The sequence below is a fragment of the Hippopotamus amphibius genome, chromosome 10 (genome assembly GCF_030028045.1).
Source record: "Hippopotamus amphibius kiboko isolate mHipAmp2 chromosome 10, mHipAmp2.hap2, whole genome shotgun sequence".
Classification (NCBI taxonomy): Eukaryota; Metazoa; Chordata; class Mammalia; order Artiodactyla; family Hippopotamidae; genus Hippopotamus; species Hippopotamus amphibius.
The window spans coordinates 111,590,565-111,618,099 of NC_080195.1; the positions used below are offsets into that span (position 1 = coordinate 111,590,565).

At 45.7% G+C, this 27,535-nt stretch overlaps 1 protein-coding gene across 4 annotated transcripts in view; it reads left to right on the forward strand.

The window, feature by feature from the left end:
• Window positions 1-24,167, forward strand: part of GET1 (guided entry of tail-anchored proteins factor 1) — a 30,361-nt gene extending 6,194 nt beyond the window's left edge. The window contains exons 1-6 of one of the 4 annotated variants that reach the window (XM_057697577.1): window positions 10,378-10,554; window positions 17,855-18,013; window positions 19,011-19,176; window positions 20,173-20,240; window positions 21,448-21,562; window positions 23,230-24,167. In XM_057697577.1, the coding sequence (XP_057553560.1) occupies window positions 10,453-10,554; window positions 17,855-18,013; window positions 19,011-19,176; window positions 20,173-20,240; window positions 21,448-21,562; window positions 23,230-23,303 (684 nt within the window). In that variant the 5' untranslated portion in view covers window positions 10,378-10,452 and the 3' untranslated portion in view covers window positions 23,304-24,167. Of the gene's footprint in view, window positions 1-10,377; window positions 10,555-10,580; window positions 10,785-17,854; window positions 18,014-19,010; window positions 19,177-20,172; window positions 20,241-21,447; window positions 21,563-23,229 lie in introns of those variants that run through there. The other 3 variants (XM_057697578.1, XM_057697580.1, XM_057697579.1) reach the window with 3 other exon arrangements.
• Window positions 24,168-27,535: the final 3,368 nt, after the last annotated feature.

Consider the following 27,535-nt stretch of genomic DNA (forward strand, 5'->3'; position numbering starts at 1 on the left):
CCCCTCCCAGAAGAATCTCTTTTATAATGCTTTTATAATTACTTGTAAAACTGTAGAAAGCTGGTCCCACTTGGTGCCAAACCTAAACACGTACCCAGCACAGGTATAAAAGCAAATGCAGGGCTTAGTCAAAAGTGGGAATCTATGCTGGGTGATCCAGAATGTCGGATGATCACGTGAATACACAAAATTTTAACAATTCCCCAGGAACCTGCAGGACATTTGTATGCATTCACTGAAGTATCTCACCACCACTCCCTCTCCCCTGCCCCCCACCGCCCCCAGCCGGGGTCCATGTGTCCCACTTTGGAAAATCATGCATTGATTCAGGTTGGTTGGTGAGGAGGTGTTTGCAGGAATTTTACTTTATCTATTCTATTCTATTCTATTCTATTCTATTCTATTCTATTCTATTCTATTCTATTCATTTTCCTCTACTCTACTGTACTCTACTTTACTCTGTTGTAGCCATGTTGTTAGGCATGTGGCATCTTAGTTCCCCAACCAGGGATCAAACCCATGCCCCCTGCAGTGGAAACACGGGGTCCTAACCACTGGACTGCCAGGAAGTCCCTTATTTAATTTTATTTTCTTTCTTTTTCTTTTTTCAGGAATTTTAGAAGAATTACAGGCATAATGTAGGGCAGATCTGGTGGTGATAGACAAGGTTCAGTAGTTTGCCTACCCCATGCCAGGTGCTGTCCTAGACCTGGGGATACAGTGTTGAACACAGAGTTAAGCTGCCTGTCTTCATGGGGCTTCTGTTCTAGTGGGAGTACAAATAAAGAAGGTAATGAGATTCTTTCACAGGGTCACAGTGTTCTGAAGGAAGAAAAGTGTCATACTATAGAACCTGTTGGAAGCATGATGTATGGGGCTGCTGTAGATGGGATAGTCAGGAAGGGTCTCTGCAGAGAGAAGTGAAGGGTAAGATGCCCTGGGCCTCTCGGGGAGCTTAAGGAGAAGCCTCTGGACAGAGGAGACAGCTCCTACAAAGGTCCAGCGGTAGGACTGACCTTGGTGTGTTGGAAGGAGGGAAACGTGTTGTAGTTAGAGAAGAAGACAGTGGCCAGGACGTGAGGGCAGCGGTGGAGCTACGAAGGGGACTGATGTCATTGATCTGGACTCCAAGTAGAGGTCAGGCTGAGAGGTTGGGATGTGAAGTCCAGTTGCTGGGAGGAGGCATGGGAGACCAGAGGAGACATTGTAAAGTTGTCTTGGCAATGAATGACTCGGATGTTGGCTGTGGGGATGGAGATCAGAGGAGGGAGGGATTCAGGACATATTTTGGTGGGGTAGCTGACAGGATTCTTCAGTGTGTCGGGTGGGAGGGAGAGGAGAGAGAGTTTTGGCTAGGAGTAATAGAAACCCAAATCAGCATGAACAATAAGAAAATGGATACCTCCCATGACAGAGTGTTCCAGACTGGGAGATTCAGTGGCTTACTGTGTTATCATAGTCTCAGGTTCTTTTCTGCCTTTTGTTGTGCTTCTGACTGCTATAGACTCCTCCTTCTGAGTTGGCTTCATCCTCAGTGTGGAAGTGCAATTCCAGATGTCACATCCAGATTTACAGCATCCGGGAAAAGCATGTCTCTTTCCCCAGAAGCCCTCACTTGATTGCCTTTACTTATTGGTCAGAACTGAGTCACATGCAGGGACTTCCCTGGTGGCACAGTGGTTAAGAATCCACCTGCCAATGCAGGGGAGACTGTTTCAGTTCCTGGTCGTGGAAGATCCCACATGCTACGGAACAATGAAGCCCATGTGCCACAACTACTGAGTCTGCAAGCCACAACTACCGAGCCCACATGCTGCAACTACTGAAGCCCGTGCTCCACAACAAGAGAAGCCACGGCACTGAGAAGGCTGCACACCACAAAGCCCAAGCCCTTCAAATGGGCAGCCACTTCGTAATATTTGAGGCTTGAGCAGAAAGAGTCTACTTCATCGTTGAAGGGCCCTTGTTCTACCCGACTCTTGAAATCACATGAAAGTGTTTGAGGTTTCCCTGGCTGTGTGAACTCTAAAAGCAGAGACAAAATAGTAATAATAAAAAAATAAATAAAATAAAATAAAAGCAGAGGCAATGGTGTAGACGTGTTCAGCTGACATGACTTGAAGGGTGCCCCATTCATAAACCTACAGGAGGAAGCTGTCTCAAGTTTGGTGAGTTGTTGCCCCACATCTGTGGTTTGGCCAGAAAAACAATTAAAAACAGAAAAAGATGTTTTCTTAATACTACTTTTACATTTTTCAAATAATAATAGAAAAAGATTTGTTCTGAATCCTTTCTTAGATTGTAATTGATGCATTGCAATTGATGAAGAACTCCCTTTGGTATAATTTTCATTAAGGAAAAAGTGGGAAGAGGGGAAACAATGTGAGATTTCATTACAGTTAAATGATAATGCGGTTCCCATCTGAATGACCTCTCATTGTCCTTTCCATTCAGAGAAACCAGATAGAGTATAATTAGCAAAAATAGATGTCTTAGATAATTTTTCCTGCTTTTTGAGCCAAAGTGTAATCCAGTTTTATTTTGTGACTTATGCGTTTCGTTTGTTTGTTTTGTTTTGTTTTTAATTTTTTGGCTGCACCACGCAGCCTGTGGGATCTTAGTTTCTTGACCAGGGGTTGAACCCATGCTCTCTGCAGTGAAAGTGCCGAATCTTAACCACTGGAGCACCAGGGAAGTCAAGATTTACACTCTTTATTGTCACATCATTTGGCACCATCTTCCTGTTGCTTGCATTGATCATATTTGCATGTCGTACAATGCTCTTTCCTCCTTTCAGTGTTACTAGGCTATGAAATCACCTCAGCCTACCATGCTGTTTATAAAATATCATAAATTTAGGTTCGATCTAATAAGAGCTTTCCTGTTACTAAATGGTACGTGTCCTGTTAGCTGGACCACCAAAGTTATTCTTGCCATTAACAGCCCTTAGTGGGATGAGTGATCTCAGACTTGTAGGTCTGTTGAATCTACTTGTGTGCTAGTCTTGGTGAAACTAAATGTGGAACCTTCTACCTCTCTCATCTCTGAACCAACCTAACAGAAAAGAGAATTGCCTCTTCTGGTGTAGTGCTAGTGAGCTCATGGTTGTGGGGGGATGCAGGGAATCAGAAGGCTGTATTTTTCTTTTTCTTTTGGAAATTTCTAACACAGACCCATTAATGAATCTAGTGTAGTTTTCCATGGTCAGCAATGAAAAGAATCACGTGTATGATGTCCTTTCTTAGTCCTTGCATGCTCAAGCCCCACGCTAGATCAGGCCCCTCTGTATTTTTCTTTTTTTTAATCTACTTTTTGGCTGAGTTGGGTCTTCGTTGCTGCATGGACTTTCTCTAGTTGTGGAGAGCGGGGGCTACTCTTCATTGCGGTGTGTGGGCTTCTCTTGTTGTGGAGCACGGACTTTAGGGGCTCAGGCTTCAGTAGTTGCAGCATGTGGGCTCAGTAGTTGTGGTACACGGGCTTAGTTGCTCCGCGGCACGTGGAATCTTCCTGGACCAGGGATCGAACCAGTGTCCCCTGCATGGGCAGGCGGATTCTTAACCACTGCACCACCAGGGAAGTCCCTGGGCCCCTCTGTATTTAATAGCATCCTGTACTACATTTTAAAAATTGAAGTCTAGTTGATTTACAAGGTTGTGTTAGTTTCAGGTGTACAGCAAAGTGATCCAGTTATTTATATGTATGTATATCTATCTATTTTTGCTCTTATAGGTTGTTACAAAATATTGTGTACAGTTCCCTGTGCTATACAGTAGGTCCTTGTTAGTGATTTGTTTTATATATAGTAGTGTGTATATGTTAATCCCAAACTCCTAAATTTATCCCACCTTCCTCATACTACATTTTTGAAAAGTTTTAAGTGGTGCACATACTATTATTACTTCATCCATAACCTTATTTTATTTTACATTTTATTTTAAAGGATGTGGGAAGACATTTGGGAACCTTTTTGAAACATTGAAAATGTTGAAGTATGTGGGCCGAGCGATGGGATTCAGAATGTCCTGCTTGAGCAGTGGAGGAGCTGAGGGTGCGGGGCGTGGAGACTAATATCACCCTGTTTGGTCCTGAAGGATGGCTGGTTAGCCAAAGACGGGTAAGATTCCTCAAGGGAGGAACAACCTAAGACAGGCACAGTCGCAGAGGGGCCAACAGGGGTGGGGCACAGACCCCCAATATCTGAGAGAGGTCTCCTGCCCCCAGGGCTGTTTTGCTCTCCACCCCCAGCTCAAATCCACACCTGCTCAACTCGGACCCAGGAAGTAAACAAAGATAATTGCCTCAGTCATGTGAGGCCCTTGATTGTTTATGAGTGTAACCTGAGAATGTTAGCCCACGAACTCAATAAAAGCAACCTGGGATGAGTCAGCAGGGCTCTTGATCCTAGAGGTCTTGAGTCCCCCGGTCCCATCTTTCTCTTCAGTCTGTGTCTTCTTCAAGCTTGCGGCACCCGTCACTCACCTCGAGTCGCCGAGCTGGTCTCGGCAAAAGGACCACTCTGCCTGCTCTGGGTCCTAGGGGCTCAAGGGCAGAAGGGAGACCAGTTTAGAGATCTTTTATTTTTTATGTTTTTGGCCGTGCCATGAGGCATGTGGGATCCTAGTTCCCCAAAGAGGGATCGAACCCGAGCCCTCAGGACTGAATGCATGGAGTCCTAACCACTGGACCACCAGGGAATCCCCACCCTCTTTTATTTTATATTATTTACTAACAATCTAATGAACACCCATAAACCTGTCATCCAACCTTGGAGTTAGGGCAGAGGCAGTTGCTTAGATAAACCTGTGTGTCCCTTTGAAAAACTTGGTATGCTGGCAGTTATTGACAGTACATACAGTTGTTTGCTTAGTTAAGCCCCAGGAGAACAAGGACTGAGGACATTTGTTTCATCAACATATTATACCCTGCAGTTAGTCAAGTGTCTTGACACACAGAAGCCTATAATCTTTTTAAATTAAAATATTTTTTAATCTTTAAAATTAAAGAAAAAATTTAATTGTGGTAAAAAACCATTGCATAAAACTCACCTGCCTTAGGTGTAAAATTCAATGATTCTTAGTAAATCTATGCAGTTGTGCAATCATCACCACAATCCAGTTTTAGAACATGTAAATCACCTGGAAAAAAATCCCTCCTGTCCTTTTCCAGCCAATCTTGATCACATCCTCAGTCCCAGGAAGATTAGCTTTCTGTTACTACAGTTTAAAATCTGCTCCTCAAAAGACACTGCTAAGGGAATGAAAAGATAAGCCACAGACTGGGAGAAAATATTTGTAAAGGATACACCAGACAGAGGACTTGTATCCAGAATGAACTCAAAACTCATATACTAAGAAAATAAACAACTCAGTAAAAAAGGGGGCAAAAGATTTGAACAGATACTTCATCAAGGAACACATAAGAATGACAAGTAGGCATGTGAAAACCTGCTCAATTTCAGTAGTCACTAGGGAAATGCAAATATAGCAAAAAAGTATAATGAGATACCACTACACACCTATTAGAATGACTAAGGGTTAAAAGACTGACTATGACAAGTATTGGCGAGGATGTAGGGGAACCAGACTTGAAGTCTTCCAAAATGTTAATGTAATAAAAGACAAAGCAATGCTATGGAAATAGTCCAGATGAAAGGGGGCCAAAGATACATGTTAATTAAATGCAAAGCCTGACCCTGGACTAGATCTTGTACTGGAGGGAAAATGTTACAAAGGACGTTATTCGGTCAACTGACAAAACTGGAACACAAATGGCAGATTAGATAAAAGTATTGGATCAATGTCAACTTCACTGAAGTTGATGAATGTACTGTGATTATATAAGGGAATATTCTTTGATATATTGAAAGACACAAAGCAAATAATAAAGCAAATGGGCTAAAATGTTAAAGTGTGTGAGTATAAATAAAGGATGTTCTTGACACCATTTATATTTTTTTCTCAGTTTGAAATTATTTTAGAATAATTTTTTTATAAATTTATTTTATTTATTTAGCGTCTGCATTGGGTCTTCATTGCTACACACGGGTTTTCTCTAGTTGCTGTGAGCGGGGGCTACTCTTCACTGTGGTGCGCAGGCTCCTCATTGTAGTGGCTTCTCTTGTTGTGGAGCACAGGCCCTAGGCGTGTGGGCTTCAATAGTTGCAGCACATGGGCTCAGTAGTTGTGGCTCACAGGCTCTAGAGCACAGGCTCAATAGTTGTGGCGCATGGGCTTAGCTCCTCCGTGGCATGTGGAATCTTCCCAGGGCAGGGCTTGAACCCGTGTCCCCTGCATTGGCAGGCGATTCTTTACCACTGCGCCACCTAGGAAGTCCTAGAATAATTTTTTTTAAAAAGAAAAAGCTAACGACAGTTTTATTTAGAGAGAAATTTCTGGACATAGTAAAAGCCTGTGAAAATTTGAGGCCTAAATGAAATTTATGGCACTAATAACATTAATTTTTAACATACTGAATTTTGCATATTCAGAAGGGCTTCGCATACCAAAGAGACTAAAATAATAACATTTAAAAAATTTATTTATTTATTGGCTGTTGGGTCTTCATTGCTGCACACAGCTTTCTCTAGTTGCAGCGAGCAGGGGCTACTCTTCGTTGTCGTGCTCGGGCTCCTCATTGCTGTGGCTTCTTTTGTGGTGGAGCACGGGCTCTAGGCACGTGGGCTTCAGTAGTTGCGGCACATGGGCTCAATAGTTGTGGCGCACGGGCTTAGTTGCTCCACGGCATGTGGGATCTTCCTGGAACAGGGACTGAACCTGTGTCCCCTGCATTGGCAGGCGGATTCTTAACCACTGCGCCACCTAGGAAGTCCAATAAAAACATTTTAAAGGTTATTTGGTTCTAGCAATATTTTCTTAAATTGGGATGAAATCCACATGACATGAATTAAGCATTTTAAGGCATACAGCCTGTTGTGGTCCGAGAGCAGGTTGGAAAAGAATTTCCAGACACAAGGCCGAATGCAAGGAATATAGAGTTTATTAGAGAGAAAGGACCCTGAAAGAATAGCAGGCTGACTTCCTGGAAGCCAGGGAACATCGACCCTGAGCACGGGTTGCTTGCCTGTTTTTATAGTCAGGGAAACTGCAGTTATCTGCTGACTGGGTAGAGTATGTATACTTTTAGTATGCTGAGCGGGAGAAAAATGGGGCCAATATTGTTCCTTATATGGGACTGCCAAGGGACATGGCATGCTGCTTGGGAAAGTTTTCGGCCATTGCAATTGCTGCATTGTACAGAGTGATAGGAGTCCTGTAGCTCTTTGTTCCAGCAGTATTGGTCCTTTGAGTTTATCTTGTTCTTTGTCCTTGGAGCACACCACACAGCCCAGTGTCATTTAGTACTTTCACAATGCTGTTCCACCACCATCTAGCAATAATCTCGTTGCTTTTAAAGATACCTAACATTTGCATTTTAAAATTTTGCATAAATGCTTTTCTAAAACAAGTTAAACAAGTTTAACATGAAAAACAACAAAAGAGCTCAAATTACAGTTATATTTTCCTTTCTGATTAGCCCCTCCCCCCACACGAATGCTTGAATATTCAACTATCCTAAAATGCAATTTTCCAAGAGATCCTAATATTTCATTCATCATTAGCTATCTTGGACCTAAAACTGGCTACCAACATACAGCCAAGCCTCTGACAGCCGCTGAGCAATACGATGGCCATAGCAAGCAAGGCATCTGCCTACACTTATTTTGTGCCAGTCACTTACTGAAACAAACACCTCAGGTTTTACTTAATTTACTCTGAATATTGACGTACCCGTCGTTCCCGGTGGAAAGATTGTCAGTCTGTGCTTTGACTCAACCCTATATGTGACCATCATCATTATTTTCATTTAGTAAAACCAAATGGGCAAAGCTAAGACGAGGTAAGCTCAGTTCCTGCTAAATTGTTTCTTCTCTTTGTCGCCTCAGTTTTCCATCTTTTGGAACCAGTTGAGGCAATGTCATTTTCACCTTGCATTTCAGTGTTGCCTTCTGGGTGTGCCTGTGTTGAGAAGCCTCTGCCTCTCGTGGGCCCCCCTCAGTCACTGACCCTAAATCGCTCAGTTCTGGGTGTTACTGACCAGGGTCCTGGGCCTTCCCTAATCCGCAGAAGCTGACTAGAGGCCCGACAAGAAATTCAGGCAAGGCTTTACTGGGGCCCCTGCTGTAGCAGAGAGGAGCCAGAACAAACAACAGGTGCCCTTGCTCGCTTGCTGGGCACAGCGGGGAGCTGGTTCCTTACATGGGCTGAGCATAGGAGTATGTTCAGGGCTCGGCCAGAGGGGTGGGTGGCTTCGGTGGTTTTCCCATCCCATGTGCAGGGGGTTATGCTCAGTACCCTGTTTTTGCTGCAGGCTCTTCAAGAGTGGCGGTTGGGTTTTTTGTTCTCTTTGTAGCTTTTGAGTCCAGAATTTGCCCCAACTGTTATTTTTAGTCCCATACACTTTCTTTGTATTTTGTTGCTCCAGGAGAGGTGTGTCCAGGTGCAAGCATTGCAGCATTGCAGCTTTGCAGCAAACAGTCCCAGGTCCCAGCCTGTTTCACGGTCCCTGCTGATGTTCCTTGGAGTCTCTGACCAAGATTTGGTCTCTATTAGAGAACACATTTCTCCAAGCTCAGTCGTGATTGGCTTAAAATCGACACAAAAGCCACCGATATAGGGTGTGCTAAAGCCATTCTCTTAATTCCCATGAAGAGAAATTGTTGCATTATGTCAGAGGTTCCAAGACCTGTCTGTTCTGAACAAGAAATGGTTTGATGAAAGCCCCCAATGGTATTTTCTGCCAGTCTTGCTCTGGACTGAAATCCATTTATGACATTCTCACAATCTTTATTTTCTAAGGGACAGGTGCTTTTCTTTTTTTTAACTTTACGGTCTAGTGTGGTACTCGGATGGTGTTGGCAGCCTTCAATCGTTGATACTCTTCTTGAGAGCTGCCCGAGTGGAACAATAGGACAGAGCTGAGTTGTTCACATTGAGTTACCTTTGAAGGCCAGGTGCTGCTGGTCCTCTCCCACCACTGTTGTACAGTCAAGGACATTCTCCAGGGTTTTTGGTCGAATTCTCTTCTCACTAGGAATTGGTGATCCTCTTCCTGGGGGGATGTGGTACTGGGGTGGGGTATGGTAGGGGTGGGGAACAGGCAATACTCTCTTCTTCCGCCTGAAAACCAGACTGTGGGCTGGGAAATGGAGGCAGGGGGCTCTGGCATCACTTTTCATGAGGTGGTTTCCACTTCCAATTCTTCCAAACCTTTAGTGGGTAGAGGAGCTAGTTGCCAGGCTGCAGCTTTGGATGGTCCAGCTGGAGGGGAAGCTATGGAGAAGCAGGCTCCAAGCCTGTCTTTTGTTTTGGTCAGTTCCCCATCACCTACCAGCCAAGAAACCTTTCCATGGAAATAATTCACTCTACCGCTACTGAATAATTTTGCTTCACATTTTTCTATAATCATAAATTTGTAGAACCACAGCTCGATTCATTTTGATTGGGAATTAGTTCTTAGACTCCAACCATGGCAGAAGAGGCAACTAATCACCTTCTGCTTTATCTACAATACATAAATATGAATTGGGATTCTCTTGCTGTAAAACCTCATCTTCACCTAAATATAAGTTGCTTTATTACAGGCCGGATGTAACCAGGGCCTTTTACATTAATACGTATTTTTCAGGTATGCATTTTGTAAATTACATTTATTAGTGTTGAGTTTTTTTTTAATTAATTAATTTATTGTTTTTTTGGGGGGGTACACCAAGTTCAATCATCTGTTTTTATACACATATCCCCGTATTCCCTCCCTCGGCTTCCCCCCCTCGAGTCCCCCCCATCCTCCCCCTCCCAGTCCTCTAAGGCATCTTCCATCCTCGAGTTGAACTCCCTTTGTTATACAATAACTTCCCACCGGCTGTTTTACAGTTGGTAGTATATATATGTCTGTGCTACTCTCTCGCTTCGTCTCAGTTTCCCCTTCACCCCCCGCCCCCAGTGTTGAGTTTTGAAATGTAAACCCTACTTACTAAAAACTACTTACAAAACGTTTTTCTTTTTATAGTTACTGCCTACTATAATTACGGTAGCTTTCTACTTACGGAAAGGTTTACGTAAAAATACACTTATTTAGGAGTAAAGGTGGGTCAGTTTCAAGAAAGTATTAATTACATAAGAACACAAGCGGTCTGCTGATAAAATAGCACTAGAAACATGGCGGAGCCCGAATTTGGAAAACAGGGCTGGCGGGGCGGGTGCGAGACGGCTACGGAAGCCGGGAAGGCTAAGGACAGGACTGGCGCTAACAGGACCCGGAGGAAGAGACGGCCTCGCCTCCCGAGTGCGGCGTGGTGCGCAGGCGCGGCGGCCGGGCTCACTGCGCACGCGCGGCTGGAGGCTTGATGCCCATGGAGCTGGTTTAGCAGAGCCGGCCACGCCGGGAGCTTCCGAGATGAGCGCGGTCGAGGCCGACCGCTGGGCGTGGCTGCTGGTGCTCAGCTTCGTGTTTGGGTGCAATGTACTCAGGATCCTCCTCCCGTCCTTCTCCTCCTTCGTAAGTGGCTACCTGGTCCTCCAGGGGCCGGTGGGGTCGCAGGCTCAGCGTGCCGTGGATACAGGGGTCTCAGACTGGCCGCCTGGGGGCCGGATTCGGCCTGCAGAGGCGTCCTGGTTAGGTCGTTCTGTGATTTAAGGTGCTTTTGCCTGAGTTGCTAGCGTCTAAAAGCTGCTGCAAAGCTTAATCGCCAAAGCGTCTCTGGATTCTTGCGGAGGAAAAAAAGCCTGGTAAGACTTGGCCACGTTTTCACGTGGCAGCGGTCCTCAGGCTGGAGTTGTCAGTGCCCTGCTGCCAGCCGCACTCATTTCCGTTATTCTCCGGTCCTTGGGGGCCTCGAGCAGCCTTAGGCTGCTGGGGGTGGGGGTGGGAGGGTGGGCAGTGCCTGCAGCGCGGCGTCCGCGGTTCGGGAGGTCTCTCCTCGCGGGCAGGGCAGCCGTGCAAGGTCCCTGGGGACGGGTCTCAGGATGCAGGGGCCTGCATTCTTGGGGCGGGAGGGGTTGGAGACTGTAGACAGAGAATCTCAGTGCTCTGTGATGTTTCCTGTACCCAGAGGAGCGACGGGCACTTGGTAGCATTCCGTGCGGGGCGTTTTGTCCATCACGAGTAATTTCCTCGTGTCCCGTCGCCACGGCTGCTGTGACTGTCACCTTGTCTTCCTGTACCTATCAGAGGAGGTGTCTGACTCAGAGTCTAGTAGTTGTATGAAGTCATCCAGCTAGTAGCTGTTGGGGTGAAGTCATCCAGCTAGTAGCTGTTGGGGTGGAGATTTGGTCCTTGGTTTGTGATTCTCCGAGGTCTGCCCCCCTGTCTTTTGGGGCAGGAGTAGGGGGTTTGGTGGCTAATTTGATGGAAGGTGTGTGTGGGGAAGGTAGGGAGCTGTTCGTCGGGGAAGGGCGCCCTCTGTATGTCCACGGTGGGAGTGAGGGGCTGTCTGACTCAGACCGAGACTCACAGCCGGGGTGCACACATTGTAGCAGTATCATGGGAACTCAGTTCTGCTTTTCTCTCCTGATAGGAATTGATGGGGGGGGGGGGGGGGGCGGTATTTAAGACTATACAGGATTTCCACTTCTTTTTGTTTTACTCTAACTGGTATCCCGTTGAGTGCCTGTTTTGTGTAAAACTGTTTCAGGACCTTGCCACCTAAGTTGTCCTGAGGCATAGGGAATTCTCTCTTAATCCTGTCCCCCATTCAGAATCTTTTTTGATGCGTCCATGTTTTTAAGATGATGTCTCAAGTACTTAGCAATGCATAAATGAGCCTTGAAGAGCAGGCCCCTGCCCACTTTTCTTTCTTCTTATTTTTTAAAAATTGTGGTAAAATATACATAACATAAAATTTACCATTTTAACCATTTTTAGGTATATAGTTCAGTGGCATTGAGTACATTCACGGGATTGTGCAGCCGTCACAACCATCCGTCTCCAGAACTGCAGCTTTCTAGACTGAGACTCTGTCCCCACATTAAACATGGGGACTTATCCCCATGCCCCTTCCCCCACCCCCTGGCAACCACCATTTTACTTTCTGTCTCTATGAATTTGACTGCTGTAGGCACCTCATGTAAGGGAAATTGTGTAATGTTTGTCCTTTTACGTCTGGCTTGTTTCACTCAGAGTAACATCCTTAGGGTTCATCTCTGTTGTAGCCTGTGTTAAGATTTCCTTCTTTTTTTTAAGGCTGAATAGTATTCCATTGTATGTATATATACCACAGTTTGTTTGTTCATTCACCTTTTGATGGACATTGGGTTGTTGCCATGTTTTGACTACTGTGAATAGTGCTGCTACAACGTTGGTGTGCAAGTGTTTATTTGAATCTCTGCTTTCATTTCTTTTGGGTAAATACCCAGAAGTGGAATTGCTGGATCATATGGTAATTCTTTTTTCAGTTTTTTTGAGAAACTCCCATATTGTTTTCCACAACAGCTGCCTAATTTAAATTCTCACCAGCAATGCACAAGAGTTCCAGTTTCTCCACATTCTTCAACACCTATTTTTAGTTATTATTTTTTCTTTTTGGATGATAGCCATCGTAATGCATGCAAAGTGGCTTCTCTGCGGTTTTGATTTGCATTTTCCTAATGATCAGTGATGTTGAACATCATTTCATTTGCCTATTGGCCATCTGTATATCTTTGAAAAATGTCTATTCAGGTCTGTGGCCCCTTTTTTTAATGTGGCTTCAGGAGCTGTCCCCAGGGGAAGGCCACCCTCTGGAGCCCCACATCGAGAGTGAGGTGCTGTGATTTTGTGGTTGAGTTAGGAGTTCTTTATATAGTCTGGACAGTAACTCCTTATCAGATATATGATTTGCAGACATTATCTCCCATTCTTTGGGTTGCCTGCCCGTTTTTATTGCAGTATCACTTCGATTTTTCCTATGTACCCTATCCCTTTTCACCTCATATTGGAACCCTGCACAAAACTAATCTCAGTTGCTGAAAGAGGCTGTGTTGGTTTTATATTTCTCTGTGAATTGTTCCTAGTTTGTCATAAGCTGAGGGGGAAGGAGGAGAGTGTTGGGGGTATGGCAGAGAGGCTGTACATAAGACCTGTCATCATCTCAGGCTCCTTGGCCAAGCTTACACCAAACCTGCAGCTAGCACACTCTCATAAGAAGTTATTGCTGCAGTTTATACATGCATGAGGCTTGTGCCTTATCAGGGTGGCTGTTTGTCTTTCAGGTGAAAGAGCACTGGGTTTGTCCTTGGACCTGTGTCACGTTCTTTGCTGTATCCTACAGGCTGTGTAACCTCTCTAACCTCAAACCAGTTAGCCGCCTTAAACCTCTCCCGTTGGTTTGTCAGAGTTGTTAGCAAGGTTCAAAAGGATAACATTATCCTAGCAGAGTACAGTTGTTGGTGTTCAACACAGGGAAAAGTGATAGAGATCTGCTCCTCCTGGTCACTGGGTTTGTGTCGAGGGTCCGTGAAGCGCTGTAAGGAACGCACTGGTCCTGTGTACGGTAAAATGCTGCCTCTGCTCGACCGTTAGAGGCTGCTCCATCACAGGCGCTGATTTGAGGCCGCACGTAGGAAAGACTCCGTGAGAATCAGTTTGATTTGGAAAGGGCCCGGCCCCTGTACATCAGACTACAGCCTTCCAGGGTTTCCGAAGCTTCTTCCCTTCAGCCAGAGTCGGGGAGACGCGCACCTTCCCATTAGTCACGTGAGGCCCTTGAGGACTTCTCTCCAAGTATAAGAAGTCGTCACCCAGTAAAGCGCTGCAGGGTCCTGGGATGGGATCTCAGCCAAATACTGGGGTGGGGGGCTGGCTGCCTGGATAAGGACACCCAATCCTTGGTGTTCACTTGGTGAGAATTTTTCTGAGAGTTCTTTCTTTTTTCCCTGCAAGCTGGTCACTGGCCGCATTTGCGACCCAGGACTTTTCTTCAGCCAAAGGCAGAGGAGGAGGGGACAAAGACCATCCTGGGGAGCGCCGGCTCCGTGCAGGGTGCGGGGAGGTGCACGGCGCAGGCACCCCGGGACCGGCCGGGCGGGGGGCGGGGGTGGGTCCTGCCGAGCCACATGCACTGCGCAGGCGCGCCAGGACCGACGCCGTGGAGGGCGGCCAGAGGGTCCTGGCAAGATGCATGCACTGCGCAGGCGCCCTAGGACTGGCGGGGCAGAGGGAGGGGTGAGGGCCCGGGCGAGCCACGTACCCTGCGCAGGCGCCCCAGGACCAACGCGCTGGGGGGCTGCCTGAGGGCCCGGCGAGCCGCGTGCCGTGCGCAGGCGCCGACGGCCTCTCGCTTGCAGACCCCTGCTGTGCAGACCTCGCGCGTGGGTGCAGCGCAGGCTGGCTGTCCTCTGGCGCTTGGTGTGTGGGGATCGACCGGCGCTTGTATATTTGACAACTTGAAAATTACACTTAACTTTCTGCTCTGAAAAGTGGCCGCTTCCCTCTCCTTTTAGGGGCCCGGGCCACGAGGGGAGGGGTGGACAGTGCAGGACCTGCCACCGCGGGTCTCCCTGAGAGCCTCCCGTCTCCAGGGAGCACAGTCGCCCAGTGCGTTCTTGCCGTGGGCCAGGCGTGAGGATGGGCCCCCAGCGCTGGTTGAGGAGACGGCAGAGGCGGCGATGGGGGTTGAGCAGGTGGGGCCTGGCGGATGTGGGGTCCCCGTGCTGCGAGGCGGGCCCGACGTGGTGGCCCTGAGTGGCTTGTGGGGCTCTTCTGGGTCTGCAGCTTCATAGGGGCCTTGGCCCGTTCCCGGGGTGAGGGGTCTGGCTCCGAGGTTAGGGGCATGCTGGAGCCGTCATTCCCAGGGGTGCCTGCTGTGTACCAGGAGGGACGAGCCATCGTCGTCGGGCACGGTTTTCAGATGGGTCTGGTCCAGAGAGGTGCCAGCCAGTGAGCGGGGGAGTGAGGATTTGAACCTCCCCAGTGTCACCCCGAGTCCTGGCATTTTGTTGCAGAGGGTGTGTCCAACTTGGACAGGATCAGAGGGTGACTGAGGAGGACACTATGAGCCCACACAGGCAGCGGGCCAGCGTCTGGGGACAAGAGAGACAAAGGATTGGTTCTGCCCTTGTTTTCTCTCCAGATCCTCCCACCATTGCAGTCATGTTGATAAGAATTTTTAAAACTTTTCTGTTTTAGAATTCTTTGTGGACCCATCTCCAGATCCTTGAAAAGCCATACCCCATACAGCTTATCTTTCTGCCAAGTGGGAGATGTCATATGCTTTTAAGGACATTAAAAATGAGACATTTATTTTTGTCTTAAAAATTGAGAACATTATATTCAAATCTCATTAAATCTTACAATTCAATTTGTAATTCTAGTACATTTTAACAGTCATTTATAAGGAGGTCTTGGATTAATGTTCGTATCTATTTGCAAACTTAAACACTTCCAGATTGTTTTTGTACCTTTAGATGTAATACATTCATTTTTTTCTTAGCACTGTTTCCTAATTTTAACCACAGATCAGTTCCCCTCAATTTTATTCTCCTGTCCTCACTCACCTTCCACTCCTGAGTAACCATTTTTGGCCTTTCCAGTTTTTAATTGTTTTATGTACAGTGTACCTCAGAGATACTGCTGGTTTGGTTCCAGACCACTGCAATAAAGTGAATACTGCAGTAAAGTGAGTCACATGTAATTTTTGGTTTCCCAGTGCATATAAAAGTTTTGTTTACACTGTAGTCTATTATGTGTGCAGTAGCATTATGTCTAAAAAAAAGTGTACATGCTCTAATTAAAAAATACATTATTGCTAAAAAATTCTAACCATCATCTGAGGCTTCAGTGAGTTGTAGTAGTAATATGAAAGATCACTAGTCACAGATCACCACAGCAAATATAATAATAACAAAAAGGCTTGGAATGTTATGAGAATTACCAAAATGTAACACAGAGACACAAAATGAGCAAATACTGTTGGAAAAACAGTGTCAATAAACTTGTTTGGTGCCGGGTTGCTACAATCTTTGATTTGTTAAAAAAAAAATGTTTGTGAAGCACAGTCTGTATGCTCTATAATACTACGTGTAGTGTATTTGCCCCTCTATTTCTTTTAAAATCCTATTGATAGTTTTAAAAGTCAGGTTTATTGATGTGTACTTTGCATTAAGTGAAATTCACTTCTTGTGGATGGGCAGTTTGATGAGTTTTGGCACACTTGATCAATATGGGAACCCCCAAAACAATCAAGATAAAGAATATTTCTATCATCTCTAAAAGTCTTTTCCCCACCCTACACCTGTTTCTTGATTTACAAAGTTTAAGCAGCATCTATGAACTCCTTGGTCTTTAAGATGATTTTGTGATTTTTAAAGATAATTAGATGCATTCCTGTTTTCTTCTCTAGGGGTATCTGACTGGAGTATATGTCCTTTAGTTAGAGTGTTGGGTAGTGGGAATAAGACAGAGCTGAGTTTGAAGACCCTCTACTGCAGGCTTGAGGCCTCCAGGAGGCTGCGCAGTGGTAAACACACTGTGCTACTGCGCAGGCGCCCTCTGGCGCCCGAAGAGCCTCATTGCGCAGGCGCAGGAAAGGGACTTGGGCACGTGTCCCTGGGAGACCCACAAGAGGAACCGAAGAGTCCCCCTACTGTGCGACAGGAAGGGGGGGCTTGGGGGCTAGAGGGACAAACTAGTTTATCCTGCACTGCTGTGTGTAACAGTACTCTGAAATATATTATTCTCTTTTTTCTTTTTTATTAATATATTTTTATTGAAACAAACACAAGCGTGCAGAAGAGTTATGCATTCAGTACGAAGAACTGGTTTTGTTTCCTAAACCATTTGAAAGTAAATTGTCAGCTTGAGCCCTCTCTTTCCCCAGTACTTTAGTGTATAAACAGCCACCTTGTTTGCAGTATAGCTGGCAGGTACAATCCTCCCGTCCTGTTCAGGGTTTCCTCCTCCCAACGACGTCCTTTATATTTATTTATTTTTTAATTAATTTATTTATTTACTTATTGGCTGCCTTGGGTCTTCATTGCTGTGCGCAGCTTTCTCTCGTTGCAGTGAGCGGGGGCTACTCTTAATTGTGGTGTGTGGGCTTCTCATTGCAGTGGCTTCCCTTGTGGAGCAGGGGCACTAGGCGTGCAGACTTCAGTATTTGCAGTACATGGGCTCAGTAGTTGTGGCACATGGGCACAGTTGCTCTGTGGCACGTGGGATCTTCCCAGACCAGGGATGGAACTTGTGTCCCCTGCATTGGCAGGAAGATTCTTTTTTTTAAATGTATTTCAAATTTTTATACATTTTAAAAATTAATTAATTAATTTATTGGCTACATGTTGGGCCATCGTTGCTGTCCATGGGCTTTCTCTAATTGCAGTGAGCGGGGGGCACTCTTCACTGTGGTGCGCAGGCTCCTCATTGTGGTGGCTTCTCTTGTTGGGGAGCATGGGCTCTAGGTGCATGGGCTTCAGTAATTGTGGCGCACAGACTCAATAGTTGTGGCTTGCAGGCTCTAGAGCACAGGCTTAGTACCTGTGGCACATGGGCTTAGTTGCTTCGTGGCATGTGGGATTTTCCTGGAACAGGGACCAAGCCTGTGTCCCCTGCATTGGCAGGCAGATTCTTAACCACGGCACCACCAGGGAAGCCCTCAGTGACTTCCTTCATAGTGGAAGGACTCCAGTCAGCACCACGTAGAGCACATAGCTGTTACATCTCTTCCGTCTGGAAGGAGGCTTGGTCCTTCCCTAACTTGGGTGCCTGACATTTCCGAATATCGCAGGGCAGTGATTTTGCACAGTGGCCTTATGTGGACATCTTTGTCCAGTGTTTGGCGAGGCAGTCACGTAAAGGATGCTGTGTTCTCATTGCATTTCATCAGGTGCCGTGGGTGTCGATTTGGGGATGTACACTCATCCCTCGGGGCCAGTCCCTGAGGAATTCTCAGTCCCCTACGAGGTCGCTCGTGGACCTCCCTGCCCCAGTGCGAGTGTGGTGCCTTCGCTCCCTCCTCACTCTCCTGGGACCCTCACCTGTTCCGGTGGCTTGTCCGCTGGCAGTGTCCCATCAAGTGTGTGTGTGTGTGTGTGGGGGGGGCACCTTGGGAGGGTCTGGGGACGGCGCAGTTGGGTGACCTTCACGCTTGGGTCCCTTCCACTATCCGGGTGGCTAGGAAGGCTCTGGGGAGGGTGCCTGGGATGGCCACGTCCCGTAGGGGGCCTTGACTGGGAGGATCCTCTTTACAAACATTTATGTCTGTAGCTTCCTCTGTCAGAATATCTGGAAAACCAGGAGTTCACACCTGTGTCTCCAGTTCTAATCCAATCTAATATAATCTCATCCAGCAGGACTCATTCTGGTCCTCTCTGATTCCAGGTTTCTCACTCCCTTTTCTGACAGTGAGAAAACTGCCTCCCATTCTCCCCCAGTAGGTTTACTGGACTTGCTGAATCCTTTGTAAGGGTTCTGTGGCCTCCACCACTGCCCCCTCCCCAGTATGGATCCCCGTTGTACCCCCCTGACCCCCCCCCCCCGCTCTGACACCACCTTCAGCTGGGTGCCTTCCTCTTGTCACCTATGCCCCCCTCACCCTGCTCGACTCTGACTCTCATGCCAGGCAGCCCCTCTGCGGGAACGCCCTGCCCTACTCACGGCATCACCACCTCATCCCTGACACCTGGCACCCCCCGCCCCGGCTCTGCCCACCTAATTTCGGACAGAATTCTTCAGGAAGGGAAAGGGGTGCACAGTCCTTGTCAACTGAATGCAGCTGTGGGGTAGAATCCGTTTTTACCCTATGATCACAATTTTACAGTAAAACTGAAGGATACATGTGTTTGTACTGTAGCAGCCGGTGAGCATATCTGCAAAAGGAAAAACAATTGAATAGAGAGTTCACAGGGGAGGGAGTCTTTGTTTTTAGGGTTGTTGTGGGCAGCAGGAGCAGGACCAGGACAAGGCAGCAGAGCCTGGCAAGCTGATAGGACGGTGGGGGAGGTGGGGGAGAAGACACGGATCCCGGCGGTTTCCTCCACCAGATGTCCAGGGTGCTGCAGAAGGACGCGGAGCAGGAGTCGCAGATGCGAGCAGAGATCCAGGGTATGAAGCAGGAGCTGTCCACCGTCAACATGATGGACGAGTTCGCCAGATATGCCCGGCTGGAGCGGAAGATCAACAAGATGACCGATAAGCTCAAAACGCACGGTACTGTTCTCAGTTGTAGCGTGGAACGCTTCGAAGAGCTCAGCAATAGAGGAATCTTTATATAAAGATGCATAGCATATGTGCTTTAATCTTTGATGTTCTGATATTGACAGAGAGTTTTAAGTTGTCTAGAAGAGACCCAATAATAATTCTTACTTTCTCCTTATTTGCTGGTGAACCTTTGCTTTCTAAACACAGAAACCTTGGAAATTCCCTGGCAGTCCTTGGTTAGGACTTTGTGCTTTCCCTGCCAGGGCCCAGGTTCGATCCCTGGTCAGGGAACTAAGATCCCACAAGCCACACCAGCACAGCAAAAACAAAAAACAAACAAACAAAACACACAGAAATCTCTAACATTCTCTTAGATTTTCTTCATTCTCTGTAGGTTGATATGTTCAAATTCAACAATTTTCTGCGAGAAGCCTAGAAAAATCTCATAGTGGAGTCGCAGGAGCTTTTGTGAACTCTCTAAAAAGTGCCCAGTAGTATCCTCATCCGAGTGCAGACTTCGGGGTGGGGATCAGGTCTCATGCAGCTTTATGTTTGCCACTGCTCCTAACAGTCTCCTGTGATGGACAGGAGGTCAGCCCGTGTGCTGAGCGTGTGCGTGGCGAGTAAAACATGCAGAGGGGCCTGCCCAGGCCCGAGACAAACAAGACCCCCCTTACGGATTAGTGTGCTGTGTGGGCCAGGAAATCCGGGAAGAAAATGTAGTCCTGCTGATAAGTGTGTCGTAAACAGAATGTCTGATTTAGATGAATAGGTTTAAGAGTTTTTAAAATTAAGGCTTCAAATCTTATCTGTGTGTGAGTCTATTTTAAATAATGGCACAGTGGGTGACTTTTAAGAAATTCTGCTTTATATTTTCTAAGTATATTGAGCAAACATTACATACATTGTTAGAAAATATTTTATGAGAGGAAATAACATTTCTGTATACTTGAATCTTCATTTTTTTTAGGCCTGATATCATTTCATCCTGTTTTTCCTTTTCAGTGAAAGCACGGACAGCTCAGTTGGCCAAGATAAAATGGGTTATAAGTGTTGCTTTCTACGTATTGCAAGTAAGTGTCCTATTGTGTCACCTGGAGTCAGCGAAGTTGATAACGGACTGTCCCCCAGAAACCGCATGGCCCAGAATCCAGGCCTGGGAGTTAAGGCTTTTTCACTTTCAGCTGCTGTGCTAGCCTGTAACGCTGTGCACTCTGTGAATTTCTAAGTTAGACTGAAAAGAAGTCTTTCTTCCTCTTAGTCTCTTAGTCTTTCTCTTTTAGAGCTGTTAAATATGGGGATATTTTAGGAAACAAACTTCTCTGGAATTCTCTGATTTTACTTTTATTTCAGTGCCATGTTGGGAGCCTGGGGGAGGGAGGGTGGGAGAGCTTATTTAGACATTGTATTATTTTCTAAGGTGGTCAGTGACTGTGGCCGTAGCTTGTCACGTGGTGTGCAGACGTGTAGATGTCTGCTCTGCAGGCAGGGAACACGACATGCTCGCCGCAGTCCAGTAACGTTGATTCCCACCTTTCTTGTCTGGGGGACTTTCACTTGCTCCATTCCCCGTGGAACCACCACCGCTCCTGCTGCTGCTTCGTTCACCCGAGGTCGTGGATGTGCCGCTCGCACACTCAGGGCCGCTTTAAGTGGTCTCTGCGTTTCAGTCCTGTGTGTGATCTTCCCTGGGGGAAAGGGCTTGAGCCCAGCGCCCCTGAGCCCAGGTTGTTTGGGTGTGTTTGGGGACTTTGATCCTGAGGTGCTGTCACTTGGTACCAGAGAGGTTTCACAGTGAGCCGCCCTCCTTTAGGGCTGCCCACCCGAGCGGCATGTTGAAGGCTGTGAAGGGGACGGAAGACAGCTGACGGAGCGGAGTGCTGGCCGGGAGAGGAGGAGAGCGGAAGCATTGCTTCTCCCACAACTTAACCTCACACAGGGCTGGCCTCAGGGCTTGCGTGTGTGGGTGGGAGGAGTGACTAGTTTTTCAAGGATCTAAGAGGCATGAGATCACTTGTCACTAATGAGGTGTATCCAGCATCAGCTGGCTGCTTGGAGGAGATGCTCAGTGAGGAAAGAGCACGTATGCTGTGGGAGTCCTTGGTTGATGTATCCGCTGACTTAATAGTGTGTTGGCTGTGAGGACTGGATTGGTAGGGTTTGAGGTCATTGATTTGTTAGAGTTTTCTTAGGACATTTGTTCTCACGTTTTCTCATCTTCTGTGGTGGTCAGTTGTGCGACTGGCAGGACATTCCCACTCACCAGCCGTGTCTCTGCAGGCCGCCTTGATGGTCTCACTCATTTGGAAGTACTATTCTGTCCCTGTGGCCGTGGTGCCGAGTAAGTGGATAACTCCGCTAGACCGCCTGGTAGCGTTTCCGACCAGGGTAGCAGGTAAGAGGGCTCTGGCAAACGCGGGGGAAGAGCGCGGCTAGGCGGACGTAGGGGCCAGGGGTAGGAGGTTCCGTCAGCAGCCCCCACCCTGCCGCCTCGCACAGGGCTTGCAGTGAAGGCCCTGATGTGTGGGAACTTACTTAACTTGTCCAGTATCACCGAGAAGTAGCAGAGCTAGAGGTCAACCCGAGCCTGCCTCCGTGATCCACGCCCGGGACCTGGGGTCTGAGACCCCGCGTATTCCCAGAGCCCGAGGCTCCCCTCCCGTCCACACTGCGCTCGGCCCCTCTGCAGCGTGTCCTGCGCGCGGCCATTCTCTCACTTTTGAAAGAATTTCTTTTGGGTGTTAAAATTAGCACACGTCATTGCAGAATGATTAGAAATATCAGAACAATGAAAAAAAAAAGACTCGTTAGCTATGGATAACCCCTCTTAACATTGTGGCGTATTTTTTCAAGTCTTTTTTTTTCTCTTTCTTTTTGTACAGTTAAGGGTATCTGGCATGTGCAGTTTTTTACCCCCACATCAATGAATTTCTTCAGATTAGGAGACTGGTGTGCTGCTGGCTGTGCCAGGATGGCAGCTTAATACATTTTTTTCTTTCTTTCTTTTTAAAAAATATTTATTTATTTATTTATTTATTGGCTGTGTTGGGTCTTCGTGGCTGCACACGGGCTTTCTCTAGTTGCGGCGAGCAGGGGCTGTTCTTTGAAGTGCGCGACTCCTCATTGCTGTGGCTTCTCTTGTTGCAGAGCACAGGCTTTAGGCATGTGGGCTTCAGTAGTTCTAGCACAGGCTCAATAGTTGTGGTGCACGGGCTTAGTTGCTCCGCGGCGTGTGGGATCTTCCTGGAGCAGGGATCAAACCTGTGTCCCTGCACTGGCAGGTGGATTCTTAACCACTGCGCCACCAGGGAAGCCATAATGCATTTCTTGATTAAGGAATTTTGAGTAGCCATTCTTCGTTTGGATGTGTCGTCATTTACTGATTTGCCGGTTTAAGGATGCTTATTTACGTCCCGAGTTTTGCTGTAGAGATGCTGCTGCAGTACATCTCCCTGTCCGCCAGTCTTTGGTTGCCATCTGTGATCCTGCAGGAGGTGAATTTCTAAGTCACAGGGTGACTGTTTCAAAGATTTCCAATTTAGCCAGGCCCCTTCCCTCCCCTCACACTCCCCCTTTCCAGACCCAACCAGGAGGGCACAGTGGGTGGCTCTCAGTGTTGTTGAGCTGAGGAGCCAGAGGCCACCCTTCCAGGCATCTTGTGGCCTGTCTTCCTGTCTCTTAACCATCAGTGGGGCAAGAAAGGTGCCGGTAAACGTTGCCCCGTGTTTATAATGTTTTTGTGAGGAAGGAAAAACAAACCGTCTCACAGGGTGGTCTTATAATCTATTAATATAAATAATGATACACATCTCTGTGGCAGGAAAGAGAAATTTAAATCAGTGTTTATTGTTCTGAGTAATTCCTGCTTAGTAAAGAAGGCAGCTCTGTGAATCAGTAGAAAGTCTGATCAATTTGAACCCATGAAAACACACACTTAATGTTAGCCCAGCACCACTTGAAATGGACTGAAGTGCTCTATTTCCTAGAAGTCAGAGGTAGCAGAGGCAGGAAATGTGGGTGGCCCTCCTGGCATGCTCTCATGTTGAATTTCTTTATTTTTAGGTGGTGTTGGAATTACCTGTTGGATTTTAGTCTGTAACAAAGTTGTGGCTATTGTGCTTCACCCTTTCAGCTGAAAAAGAAGATGAATTCGGCTACAGCACTTTCAAAAACGAATTTTCACTTAGGAGGTTACAAATCTGATAAGCAACTGTTTTATTGTTTTTTTGTTGTTCTTTTTTAAAAGCAACACAAGCCACAGGTTAGTTGTTGTTGTTGAACGTGTTTGTTCTTGGACTTCATGTTGAGATTCTTAGAAGAATCACAGTTTTTGTACGTTTGTCATGAGCCGTGAAGGTCAGTCTCACATGTGTGTACCAGCCAGCATCGCACCAGATTTGTGATAAGAAGTGTGTGACATTATGGGCTACATGTTGTTACTTGTGATTTGCACTCTCGTCGTGTTTTAAAGTCACATTGCCAACTGGAAAGTCAAGCTTTTCTGATAGCTTAAGTACTTTAAAGATTTTGTGCTATTTTTAATCCAGATTAGAAAGTAACTTAATTTTAATACCGCTACTAGAATTTGAAATTTTGTTTTTTAATCTCATGCAATACTGCTGGGAGAATAACACTAATTGACATTGTGCCTTTCTTTTCCTCTGTTTAAAATGTCATTTGTTGGGCAAGCCTTTGGAAAGAGTATTATTATCCACTTATTTGAAGCTGTTAAACACTTTTCATTACTCTGTTTTATAAATGTATTCATGAGCCCATAATGCGTTGTTTTGTGCTTGAACTGTGTGTTTTATATTTAAAGTATTTCAAATGAAGGGTATTTTTAAAGCATTTAATATTTATGTTCTGTAGAATGGAACAAAGCTAAACAAGCTGGGAAGCCTGGTTGAATTAATTTGAATGGCTACATGTTTGTCCCATCAAGTATAATTCTGCTAAATATTTTTAAAAACACTTTTTTTCTAATTAAAATTTTTGCAAGCCCATGTGTGACTTCCTTCCGTACGACTTTCCTCCTTATGGCCACTTGTTTGCTACGACTGATCCGTGGCAGAGGGCTTGAACCAATCACCAGGTGGGCCACAGCACTGTAAAGCTGAACTCTAGCACAAGGTTTAAAAGATGACTTTCGTATCCTGTGTTCCCTGGTGGTGTGATAAGTAAGTTCGTTACTGTCTCTGCTAAGTGAGCTATGAAGTGCCGTGCTCACCTGACGGAGCGCCATGATCGTCACCGGAGTGGGTTTCGAGTTCCCCTCATCACCTGGACTCACCCGGCCCCAGGCTGTCCCAGCTCTGGGAAAGGATGCAGAATGGGGAATACAGCTGTATTTACAACAAACACCAGCGTCCAACGTCCAGTCACCTCACAGGGTACGTTTTAGCCACAGAGGGTGAGCAGCCAACCTGCAGAGGACAAGGGAGCTGCGGGGTCTTGGGTCCCTTCCAGGCCAGAGGCCCAGCTCGACTCATCTGCTGCGGCGTGAATGGCAGGTCACGTGGTCAGCAGTCCGGTGGCCAGATACCCACGCCCAGGGCTGTCCTGGGATCACTAATCGGTGAAAGTCTCCCTGACAAAACCCTTATTTATCTCCTAAGGATATATTCTTGCAGTTGATACTGCAAGACTTTTGACAAATTTCACTGAGGCTAGAGGAAGAGATTTATAATTCACAGCTGTTGACTCTTTCCACATGTATTATTAGTTTGTGAAGATTACATAAGGGAAATTTAAGTGTCTGTCATGTTTCACATTCTTGTGGTTTTTGAAAAATGGTGTTTGTTTTTATTTTTAATTTTTTAAGCTCTTTATTGAAGTATAATTGCTTTGCACTGTTGTGTCAGTTTCTCCTGTACAACAAAGTGAATCAGCTGTATGTTTTTATTTTTTAAAAAAATTTTACTATTTATTTATTAATTTTTGGCTGTTATGGGGCCTGTGGGATCTTAGGTTCCCTGACCAGGGATCAAACTGGTGCCCCCTGCAGTGGGAATTCCCCAGTGTTTGTTTTTAAATACAGAGTGAGTCAAAAATTATCCGCACTCCGGTTATGTTAAAACTTCCGTAAACTCCACAGCCAGAGTGCAGATAATTTTTGACTCACCCTTGTAGGTAACAAACGTGGCAGTGAATTCAAAAGATACAGAAAGGGATGTGATGAAAGTACATCTTCTGACCTTCTACTGTCATGTCACCCAGTTTGCCAGAGTTTTCCACTATTGTCCGTTTCTTTATGACTCTTCTGATGATATTCCATACATTTATGAATATTGATATATGTGCTTTTAAAATAACTTAAAAAGCAATACCTAGAAAAATGGTACAGATCAACCAGTTTGCAAGGCAGAAATAGAGACACACATGTAGAGAACAAACGTATGGACACCAAGCAGGGGAAGCGGGGGGTGGGGGGGTGGGGGAGGTGGGAGGGTGGAGGTGAAGGGGGGGTTGGGGTGGGATGACTTGGGAGATTGGGATTGCCATATATACATTACTAATAAAAAAAATCAAATTGTACACTTTAAGTATATGCAGTTTATTGTATGTCAATTATATCTCAATAAAAGAAAAAAAAGTAATACCTAAAAAAACCCCACAAAAACTGTTTTTTTGTTTGTTTTAATCCTACCTGGAAAGTACAGAAAAAGGAGCAAGGAAGCAAAGTCTCCTGTGATTGCACAGAACTGGGATGACTGTTATTAACATTTGTGCTTTTCCCTCTTTTCTAAAAATTTATGGATAGCTGTAGGTTTTGTGTTTCTATTTAAAATTATTGGGTATAGTTTATAGCTTCACGTGCGAATTGATATCTGTTTGATTTAAAACACATTTAAAGCCTCTCTTCATGCCAGTTTTGTTTGCTTTATGGTAAATCAAGCAGGGAAATCTTTTATGTACAAATCCACCATCACTTTTGTATGTGGTCAATACAGTTCTGTCTCTGGTGCAAGTAGGTGGAATGCTAACTCAGCTATTCACTCTTCCCTGACCTGGCAGGCTCTGTGGCCTCCCATGGCTTCTCCTACACATACATAGCTCTCTGTGGGGGCTGTGTGTGTGCATGTGCGTGCAGGGTGTGTGCGCTGGACCGTCCTGTCCAATCTATTTATATTTTATTGGACCTTTAAGATTGTTTATAAAGCCTTCTCTGACCACTTTAGATGATAGTGATTTCTTTTTTCTTGCCTTCCTCGTCAGAACAACTTAAGTAAAATCAATATGACTGATCTGTCTACTAATTTTGTATTGACTTGTGGTGTCTACTGTTGTATGTTTTTATTTCTAACGTTTTGCTTTTGTGATAAAGGGTTTTCTGTTGATGCCACAAGTGCCTTTTGGGCCAGAGACTATTCCTTAGGCTTTTTTATACCTACTCCCAGCAATTCCATCCAGATTTTAGGATCAGCTTGTCAATTTCTGCAGTGAAGTTAGCTGGCATTCTGATAAGGATCCTGCCGAGTCTGTCAGTTTCAGGAGTGTTGCCATCTTATTCATTCAGTGTTCCGATCCCTGAACATGGGATATCTTTCCAGTTATTTGGATCGTCTTTAATTTCTTTCAGCAATGTTCTGTAGTTTTCAGATGATAGATTTTGCACTTCTTTTGTTAAATTTATTCATTAGGATTTTATTATTTTGATGCTATTATAAATGGAATTGTTTTAACTTTTCATTCCAGATTGTTAAAGTGTATAGAACTGGATTTTTGTATGTTGATCTTGTTTTATGTAAGCTTCAGAACTCATTTAGCAGTTCCAATAGTTTTTTTAGTGGATACCTTAGGATTTTCCATGTAAACACCATGTAATCTGTGAACAGAGATAGTTTTACTTCTTCCTTTCCAGTTAAGGCCTTTTGTGTCTTTTTTTTGCCTAATTGCTCTGGCTGGGATGTCTGGTATGGTGCTGAGTAGAAATGATGAGTACGGACTTACTGCCTTTTTCCTCATCTGATTGGGGATCAAGGTTCTGCAAGCCTCATAAGAATGGGTTGGAGAGTGTTCCTCCTTTTTCTGTATTCTGGACTAGATTGCTTAAGATCCAGATTATTTATTCTTTGAATATATGATGAACTTGCTGGTAAAAACTTGCCTGTGTTTTCTCTTATTTTTATTGCAAGATTTTTAACTACTGATTTCAATGTCTTTAGTGATTCTATGGTTATTCAATTTTGTATTTCTTCTTGAGTCATATTACGCATATTAGGGTAGGGATTTATCCATTTCTTCTCAACTTTCAAACATATTGGGATAGAGTTTTTGTAAATACTCTGTAGGTGATGGAAAATACAGGTGTTAAGGTTTGGGGGTGTGGTGTCTGTGTATGTGCTTTGGGTCAGAGTTACCAGCTGTC